Source organism: Sinocyclocheilus grahami, unplaced genomic scaffold, assembly GCF_001515645.1.
Source record: "Sinocyclocheilus grahami isolate Dianchi unplaced genomic scaffold, SAMN03320097.WGS_v1.1 scaffold16.1, whole genome shotgun sequence".
NCBI lineage: Eukaryota > Metazoa > Chordata > Actinopteri > Cypriniformes > Cyprinidae > Sinocyclocheilus > Sinocyclocheilus grahami.
In genome coordinates this window covers 2,499,970-2,510,082 of record NW_015505195.1, presented here as the reverse complement: position 1 = coordinate 2,510,082, position 10,113 = coordinate 2,499,970, and the positions used below count along the sequence as shown (strand labels likewise).

Below are 10,113 nucleotides of genomic sequence, written 5' to 3'. Positions count from 1 at the left end.
GAAAAAGAGGCGGCTTTTCTGCATTAGGTATGTTTTTTTTTTCTTTCTTTTTTTTTACTCTTTGTTCAGCAGTTATTGTTCATTCTAAATAAAAAATTTTATGTAGAATGTGTTACATGAATACATGAAATGTAGAACATATAAAAAAGTGCTTGTGGCTCGTCTGCCAGTGGGTGCCCCCCCACGCATAAAAGTGAAACTCCGCCTATGATTGTGCTGCTACTCCTTTCGAGCCGAAGTTCACAAAATTGGTTATTTATGGGGAGTAGAATTATTTATTTATTTCAATGAATGTAATCGATTAGATATCATAATATTTAGGCTATAATATTATAAATCAGGTCAGTTTGTATTGCTGACGTAATATGTAAATGATATGCGTGCGGCCCGCGAGACTTGCACTTGGACCATAGTGCGGCCCGGTGGAAAAAAAGGTTGAGAACCACTGGTATAAAGTATCTTTTCCCAATATAATCATGTTGTATCCTATAAAATCATTAATTGTTATTATTTTGAACTTATATATATTTTTTGTAAATCTTAAATGAAATATACTATGGCAAATGGAGGTTTCAAAAAGTATTGAATAAAAGGGTACCGTTAATTGTGTCCAATGTCTTATTCTCCAATGAAAGGTTCGATTTTTGTAATTTTTTTAAATAAAAGATCAAAAGGATTAACAATGCAGATTTATTTCCATAGCCTTCTTTGATCATATTTACCAAGGGTACCAACAATTCTGACCACGTGTGTATACATAATAAACTTTTTAAAAACGATATGATTAGTAAATAATAATAATAATAAATGTATAATACTTTCAAAACATACTGAAACTGAAATATAATTTTATAATATCAAATCATTATTATTCAAATATAAATATCAATAAGTATAATACATTTATTTCAATAAGGTGAAATAGATGTAAATAAAAGAAAATCTACAAATAGAATTTTATATAAAATATCTCTCTAAATAGTAATGCAATGTTTTTAGTATATTTTAAATTTTTTGATAGAAATGGAGCATGCATAAACTTAATTTTCACAAACTTCAAAGCAAAATCACAAAAAACTGTATTTAAAAACTATATATACACATACATTTAATAATAATAATGATAAATATGTATAACACTTGCTATAAAAAGATATAAAGCTTTTTAAAATCATGAGAAACATTAATTCAATGTGACCAAACATTTGACTGGTAGTCTATCCAGTGTTTGGATCAGTGACATCTTAAAAATATCTCACAAGAGATGAGGTTTAGAACGAGGGTGATGATCTAACCTGGAAGAATCCGGGGGGCATGGGTCCACCAGGCATGACATCTCCTGGTGGCATGTTCCCAAGAACAGGACTGGGGGCTGCTGCAGCACTCTGTGGGCACAAATCATTAAGAAAAAAAAAAAACATTAGATGGGGGAAAAACACTTGTACATCTTAAGCACTGATTTTTTCCCGCTAGGAAAACAGTTTTATTCCGCAAGTACAAAATGCAGCTTAATGCATTCTAGCACTCATAAATCTGTGCTCTAACAGCAAGCAATAAAGCCAACGGCATAGCCACGACTGACTGGTGTAAAATCCAATTTTAAGGTCTACAAAACCAAGAGGAAAAAAAACTAGGTTTCAGAGCACAACAGGGATTTGATCATGCATATAATGGCAGTGGAAAAAGCAGAGTGTGGTCTGCTGCCTGTCACACTTCAGCCTGAGTTAACAGAGCCAGGCTTTTCAGAGAGCACTGTGAAATACCACAGGAAGGAGGTAGAAAGAAAGAAGAGCAGCTGACCCTGATGGAGCAACACAGATCAGAACCGGCCAATGGGAAGGATCCGCAACAATGGAACAGCTACGCTTTTCATTCAGACTATTCAAGTTCACAGTTCAAGGGCCAAGAGGACTTTTTATTTTTAAAATCAACACAAAATCAAAATCCATCCAAATCACATTCTTAATAATACATATTTTCTGGACATATCATTCACATTCAGTGATGTTATAGTTAACTAAAACAATTTTTTTTTATTAATTAGTCTTCATTTATTCAAATAAAGCTGAAATAAAATATATTCATTACATGAAACATTTAAAGTTTATAAAATATAAAGTTATAAATATAGTTTTAATACGCAAGTATGTCTAAATAGAAATATATATATAAAAAACTAATAAAGTCAAACACACATAACAAAATACTAAAACTTAAGCTAAAATTAAAATAAAAACTGAAAATCTAAAAATAGAACCCAATTCAAAATATGAATAAATACTATAATAGTATATAAATAACATTAAAATAACACCGTAGTACATGTTATTCCAAAGAAAACGAACAAAGTAAAATTCAATCACATGCTCCATTTCCAAAATGACTTTTCTGTTTTGGCTGATGTCACCAAGGCTGCCATTTCCTGTTTCGAAAGGTGAGCGATCCAACAAAATGAAAGGACATTCTGGAACAGAACGCCTATTTTTCATGATCCAATCAACTCTCAATGGATCAAATCAATTTTTGCCCTTCCTCCCCTTGCTGATTGTCTTGTTTCACTCAGAAAATCATATTTCTGAAGTTAAATGGGTGGGAATGTCATTTTATGTCGCCTTAGGATTAGCTAAAATATCTCATATAACCAAGGAAAATCATTCAAGGATGAGTTAAGCCTGCAGGGAAACATTCCTGGTTGTGCTACCCTCATGACAGCCCTCCATCAGCATTCTAACAACATTATATCACTAAAATGCCCTGAAATAACGAAACAAATCCAACACAGTCCTGCTCCGCACAGCTCATCCATCCTCACGCTCCAAGTTCGCTTCCATGCTCCTCGTTCCATCTGTCTCTTCCCTCCTTTTTAATCTGCCTACCGACAGGCTCCATGACAGCCATCAATCACTCTCCATCCCCACCGCAGCCCGAGGGGGAGTGTTTCCCCTGACACAGCATGAAGACAACATGGCCACTGTTTAAAGAGGGCGCAGCCTCCTCCCCCACCCTCTGGAGAATAAGAGAGCACAGACCTGACGCCACGGTCCCAACCACAGCTGGGCACAAAAGGCAGGAGACTGCGGCGATCGCACGATAACTTCAAAACATAATGCCCTATAACACTCCTAAAGATCAAGCTCCGCTGAACATCTGGCTAAAATTCAAATGACGGATAATGTTTCATGTATCCCTGTACAGCAGCATCCTTTCAGATTAGGATGTCTAGACAGAGGAGCAAGGGTTTGATTTTTAGACTCGCTGCATATGCCCTCTGACCTGTGGCCCCTCACTAAAGCTTGCGGCTAGACGACAACAGCCATCTATTATTGGTAGGAGGCTAAAGCTGGAGATTTTGGCCTAAGAGTCACACCATTCCTATATAAGCTGTTGGGAAAACGCATAGAAATGAGATTTAAAGATGCTACAATTTGCATTTCATGCAAAACTAGAACTCAACTTGCCTGAAAATGCTTTAATTGGATTTGTTAGAAACTTCATGCTACTGTAAAGGGCATCTGTCTGCAATTCCATTTTAAAAAGTGCCACGTAACACAATTTTGAAATATCTATCAATAATAAGAAGCTGTCCTGACTTCAATCTTTGGTCACGCAGACCTTGGTTTCCAATCAGCCAAACATCATGTACGTCATGTTTGTCAAAGCTGATCGTCCGAGGCACATACCATCTTTGTCTAGAAGCAGTGATGATTCCATGGAAAACCCTGCTGACATCATTGCTATTGTAGGGGTGATTACTACATCCTTCACACAGGACACTGTATACATTTCCTTATTATAAAACACAAAGACTCTTCCAGAGTCTGCAAGATTCACAGGCACATGAAATGCAGTTTTGTCCTCCAATCTGCATACATTATGGAAACAGTCTGTGCTTTTCTGTACTCACATAGTCATGGAAAGCCTTGGCCTCGCTTGAATGTTCACATGTCTCTCTCCTCTCAGGAGCTGCACAGTAGAGGTCCCAAAAGACACTGGGGTAAAGAAAAGTGGTCAAATAAGCCCAATGATCGGCTTAAAGTAATGGTTTGTGCAAAAATGCATCATTTACTCATCCTCACATCATTTCAAACCTCTACAACTTTTGCTTCAACGGAATAAACAAAAAAAAAATTGTTGGGAAGTTTTCATTGCAATAACAAGGAACCATACAATTTATCAGCTGTGTGTGGTAAAAGATTTTTGGGGAATAAAAACACAAACTTCAGTCTATTTCTTGCATAAACATATGGTTTAAACAATCTAGAGAAAATAGCGCACAAGTTGCATGGACCAATTTTATGATACTTTTGCAAGCTTTTTGAAGCACGACAGCCTCAGTCCCCATTGTTGTAACTGGATGTAAAAGAGTGAACAGTACAATCTTCAGAATTTCTCTTTTTGTGTTCAGTAGAATAAAAACAATTCATACAGGTTTGCAGCGACATGAAGGTGAGTAAATACTGACTGAATTTTCATTTATTGCTCAATTATTCCTTTTAATATTATAAAAAGACAAAATACACTCAAAATACTCACCACCACCAGGAATGTAGGAACCCAGGAGGGTCTCCCAGCGTGATGTTCTTTTCCCATCTGATCTAAAATGGAACAGAAAGTGATCAAATCTTTTTTTTTTAATGCAGTCTATGAGTGCATAGGAAATACCTTTTCAGTTTTAATGTTTGCAACTGTGTGTCTGTTAAAAAAAATCTAAAGTATTCGGGTTCTTACTTCTGACAGGAAAGTCTGCGCTGACTTCTGAGCACCAATGTGTAACAAATACTCATACACATACAAAGCTAACCTGCAATAAGACAGAGAGAATACAATATTAAGTTAATAAAGCAACAATTAATTACATAAAAAGCATAATATCGTTGGTGAGGACAAAATCAAAAAATCAATATTGTGTCACACTCCTCTGATTTATACTTAAACAGTGTCTATAGTAAAAATGAATGTATTATCCAAAGAAAGCACTCATTATATTAACTAAAAATTTGTATAATCATCCATAATTTACATGATCAATTTATTCATGACTTTTTATTATTTATAAACCCCGCACTGAGCAAGGCTGCATCTCAAGAACATGCAAAATGCATAAAAACTAAACAAAAGACGGGACCCACTCCCCTCCAAGACTGGCGTCTAAGGCAAAATGAAACAAGGAACACTGAAGCGCCCGTCCCGCATGTAGAAACTATTTCAAACGGCTACATTAAAATGTAGCTGATTTAAAAAGGCACGGTTTTTATTTTGGATCGCATCATAATAACCAGAGACGAAAGCTCTGTGCCACAGGGGGACCCCAGAATGGCGCACGTACAGGCACTTTCGATTCAACGCTCTCACGACAAGCCTATAGCAGCAGCATACGCTCCATAAGCAGCCGTGCCTATACTGCCCTAACAATAGGCTACATCCAACACAATAACACACGCACGACGGGCGATGCTCAAAAGACCTTACTTTTCCCGAGCTTGACCATCCGATGGCACGACGGAGCTTTTGCCTTTAGGAAACATGTTTTTTTTGTGCACGGGAGAGTCGCCCGCGTTCCCTTTTCCTCTATTTTCGACAATTCATCTGTCACACTGCTCCAGGTTCGACTGCACAAACTAAACACACTGACGCCTTCTCAACCAACCTTGACCACTGGGGCGGGGGGAGTGGTGTTGTTTGATTGACAAGGGCAAGTGACCAATGGCAGGGCGCCATTTCTCTTGCGTGATGCCCTGCAGTGACGTAACCTCGGTGACCAAATAGTTCCTTCCTCCAATTTCCTGTGATTCTTTAAAGATGGGTTGCATTAAGCGCGCCACATTAAACGGCTACATTAAAATGTAGCTGATTTAAAAAGGCACGGTTTTTATTTTGGATCGCATCATAATAACCAGAGACGAAAGCTCTGTGCCACAGGGGGACCCCAGAATGGCGCACGTACAGGCACTTTCGATTCAACGCTCTCACGACAAGCCTATAGCAGCAGCATACGCTCCATAAGCAGCCGTGCCTATACTGCCCTAACAATAGGCTACATCCAACACAATAACACACGCACGACGGGCGATGCTCAAAAGACCTTACTTTTCCCGAGCTTGACCATCCGATGGCACGACGGAGCTTTTGCCTTTAGGAAACATGTTTTTTTTGTGCACGGGAGAGTCGCCCGCGTTCCCTTTTCCTCTATTTTCGACAATTCATCTGTCACACTGCTCCAGGTTCGACTGCACAAACTAAACACACTGACGCCTTCTCAACCAACCTTGACCACTGGGGCGCAAGGGGGGGGGGGGGCGATTGCGTTGTTTGATTGACAAGGGCAAGTGACCAATTGCAGGGCGACATTTCTTTTGCGTATGCCCTGCAGTGACGTATGTTTTCCTGTGATTCTTTAAGTTGGGTTGCATTAAGCGCTCCACATTAATTAGCACTGTATTTGTTTACTGTGTTGCCTTAATGGATTCCGTGCTATAATAGTAAAACTGTGAGAAATAGCAATACAACAAGGGAATTAAGCTGAATTATTCTCTTATATATTATTATGGCTTGGAAATGATTGAAATAGTCTTTATTAATTACAAATAATAATAATAATAATTGTAACGTAAAACACACTATTAGACATAGGTTCATATTTATTTGCGTTCTTATTTACCTCTAAAGTTATTTATATACAATGCACTTTTCATCAGCGAGAGTAATCACATTCCCACTCTTTGTAATACATTTAGAAATGCAATAAATTTAGATTTAGAAATGCTTTGAAAGCAATTACATGGGGTAAGAAAACATGTTTTGGCTACGGGTTGTTAGGGGTTTCTTAAGCAACTTCTTAAATTAACTAAGTGATTAAAAGCCTACACGCAGATTATTTTTTGTTTCTTAAAAAAGTTCTGTAATAGAGAAATATTGTTAGCTTATTCCACACTAATTCCATAAGCGCAGAGTTGACCTTGTGTAATGGAATCAGCCTACCTTAAAACAGTTTCTGGGCGGCACTGTAACTTCATTGGGCTTATGCAAACAGTCGAGCGCAGTGTGGACACTTTTGTTTGACTGGGAATATGAATGTCTGTTTATTTATTTTCATATATCTTGCAAAGATACATCACGCAGATATTGTTTCTTTCTTCGCGCAAATGAGAGTGGTTTGACATCTATTCGTGTAAGTTTGCTCATTACTTTTTTGTCATTAGCCTGCCCAAGTAGGCTAGTATTTTATTTCTGACGCATTTAACACTTGGAATGTCACAGAATAACCTGCTGTGCAAACTTTAGAAAAACCTCATCATCCATTTTACATTAAAATCAGCAAAGGCATGCAACGTAATGTTCTTGTAAAATATATCGTCGTAGCCTACTGTCTTTTTTCTTTTATTAGAAAAATATATATTAAGATGCATAACCAATAACTTACTCTTTAACAACTTTACATAGTCTTATAACTTATCTGCACTGCAGCTCATAGCAATGAAAACTATGTGAGTAGAATGATGCCAGTCCCTGCTGGAACAGGTTCCATTACTTCACTCCTAACTTCAGGTCTGACACATGACAGGTTTTTGAAGTGGAAATGGACAGGAGTTGCGCTTTGGTGCTGAATAACAGCACACTGATTATATGACTGGTTATGTTTTTATGCTTGTTAATTCCACCTGGAAACTAATGGAATGTGAGCTGTAAATGTAATATGTTCTGTAGTTACGTGTCACTTAATAGCCGAACTTTTTGACTGAGCACCACAGGCTTATTCCAGTTACAAACTGAAACGAGTTAAGAGTATTGATCGAAATGGCACGTCGTTTTTACAGACAAAAAAGGCATTGCCCTGTATATAATCTGGCACCTAGAAAATAAACATTGCAAAACACACATCATGGGTGATCCCATAATTATTCTTGATGTTTTAAATGATCTCTTATGATTTTGTTTGATTTACATGAGTTTTATTCATAATCTCTTCTCATAGGCTCTGCAGCACAGTAATTCCAAAAGGAATTTTCTTAGATTATAAATCTGTTGCAAGTGTTGCACTTTCAAGTACACTTATTTTTGAACTGAATTGGTGGATTAATCCCGTTTGAATTGACTCAAGATTGCTGTGGCTTATGAAAACAAGCTAAATGGACAGACCACATTATGTAACATGCATTTGAAATCACATATGATCACATTTAAGGCTTAAAAAGAAATATGAGCATGTGTGATGACTTCATGTGCCATGACTGCACCAGGAGTCCTGTGAAGATGACAGCAGTTACCTGTCCTCCTGTCCTAATATTCATGCACATTCTTATACAAGGCCACTTTATACAAATGGTTGTGACCTAAAAGCTAAATTTCCTGACCTTTTGATTTCCACCTTCTGATATCCTTCAAGACAGTGATATTCTAGCTTAATGCTCTTATGCTCCAATGCTAATCATCACCAAATATGCACACAAATAAACATGTAAAATGTAGGTATGTTGCTCCAACAGAGCCCTAGTCATGGCGAATGAGCCCAGGGATAATGTGCCGCTGGAAGAGCCCATGTTTATTCTGGAGAATGGGGAGATGTGCAGGAACCCAACTGAAGTAAAGATGAGTCAGATAGTCCTTCCCTGCCATGCAAACTACTGTGGAGAACTCAGTGCTGGGCAGCTGCTCAAGTGGATGGACTCCACCGCCTGCCTGTCTGGTCTGTTTTGAATGAAACAAACATTTATTTATTAATTAAATTATTTTCTCAAATTATCCATGCCAGCGATCCAGTAAAACTACTTCAAGTTAAGTTAACACTATAGAATACTCTTTTAAGGTGATTTAATTTCACTCTGAATCATTGTTGTCACCTTCAATGTTCATGGAAACACCTCCACACCATATGCTTGTACTAAGTGTCATTAGACATCACAGATGGAGGAGTCTGTGCAGTTTGGACTGTGATTTCCATCCTCTTATGTGAATAAACAGAGTAACGGGCTGGTGAGAAAGTTTAATAGTTGGAATGATTGTTAATCGTATTTAACTGATAAAAGGCAAAAGCATTTCAGCTGAGAATGTGGCTAAACCTTTGTAGCACTGTGAAGAGCACAGATGGTGGTTGGTAACAGCTTTGCATGCGTCCCTTAATGTTGCTTAAAATAAGCTGAGCAGGCCTGTTTGTTTTTCACTTCGTTCTGTAGCATGGAACATTTTCAGGAATACATACTTATGTGTTTGCTTTTCAGATGAACGTGCTTAAATACTTACTATGGGTGTAAACATGCATTAATTATCAATATTTTCTCACTTGTTTCCAGCTGAGAGACATGCTGGCTGCTCCTGCATCACAGCCTCAGTGGATGACATTCACTTTATAACCACCATAGGGTAACAACATTTACAGGAACTAGTTATTTTAAATTGAAACAAAAAGTTTTTGTTCATTATAAAAACGTGTTGCTCTGTTTCTTCAGGGTCGGACAGGTTGTAAACATTACAGCCAAAGTCAACAGAGCTTTCACATCCAGCATGGAGGTTTGTGGGAATATCTACTACTATTTATCTAGTGAAATGCATCACAAATTAGTGAGCACTAATAATTTTATTATGTGAAATAAAACACGTATTGATATTATTAACATGCAGAATTTTGGTTATTGATTAATCCACAACCAAACAAATTTCACATTTCTGCGTTTCACTTCTGCTCTAGCTTGTATGCTAATCTAGTTTACCCCTACAAAACAAAAATATATGGGAATATAATAGAAAATATAATGCAATCTATTTAATAATACATTTCCATATATGGGAAACGTCTAGGTTACTTGTGTAACCCTCGTTCCCTGAAGGAGGGAACGGAGACGTTACGTCAGTGACTGACGAATTGGGATCTCGCCCGAGAGCCCAATCACCTTCGAGTGTTAACTAAACAAGCCAATGACAGTTGGCGTGCGTGTTTCGCCACGCGCACCCCGCCCCGCAGCGCGGGTATAAAAGGAGAGCGCGTGCAAACGCACATCAGCTTTTCGCTTCGGAGCCGAGCCTTCTTCAAGACGAATCTCCGCGAGTGTTCGAGAGAAACAGCTGGCGTTGGTGTGACGGCGTATCAGCGGGGGTTGCCATCCAGGCTGCTGAAACCTC

The 10,113-nt window shown here is 38.0% G+C and overlaps 2 protein-coding genes across 2 annotated transcripts in view; one reads left to right on the top strand and one right to left on the bottom strand.

Moving 5' to 3' along the window:
* Positions 1-5,642, bottom strand: part of LOC107549814 (single-stranded DNA-binding protein 3-like) — a 10,188-nt gene extending 4,546 nt beyond the window's left edge. The window contains exons 1-5 of the mRNA XM_016230992.1: positions 5,470-5,642; positions 4,729-4,801; positions 4,534-4,595; positions 3,905-3,989; positions 1,296-1,385 (exon numbers count right to left, since the gene is read on the bottom strand). Coding sequence (XP_016086478.1) covers positions 1,296-1,385; positions 3,905-3,989; positions 4,534-4,595; positions 4,729-4,801; positions 5,470-5,525 — 366 coding nt within the window. The 5' untranslated portion in view covers positions 5,526-5,642. The remainder of the gene's footprint in view (positions 1-1,295; positions 1,386-3,904; positions 3,990-4,533; positions 4,596-4,728; positions 4,802-5,469) is intronic.
* Positions 5,643-7,020: 1,378 nt separating this feature from the next.
* Positions 7,021-10,113, top strand: part of LOC107548485 (acyl-coenzyme A thioesterase 11-like) — a 10,335-nt gene continuing 7,242 nt past the window's right edge. Inside the window, exons 1-4 of the mRNA XM_016229190.1 lie at positions 7,021-7,168; positions 8,484-8,683; positions 9,288-9,357; positions 9,444-9,504. Of these exons, the coding sequence (XP_016084676.1) occupies positions 8,494-8,683; positions 9,288-9,357; positions 9,444-9,504 (321 nt within the window). The 5' untranslated portion in view covers positions 7,021-7,168; positions 8,484-8,493. The remainder of the gene's footprint in view (positions 7,169-8,483; positions 8,684-9,287; positions 9,358-9,443; positions 9,505-10,113) is intronic.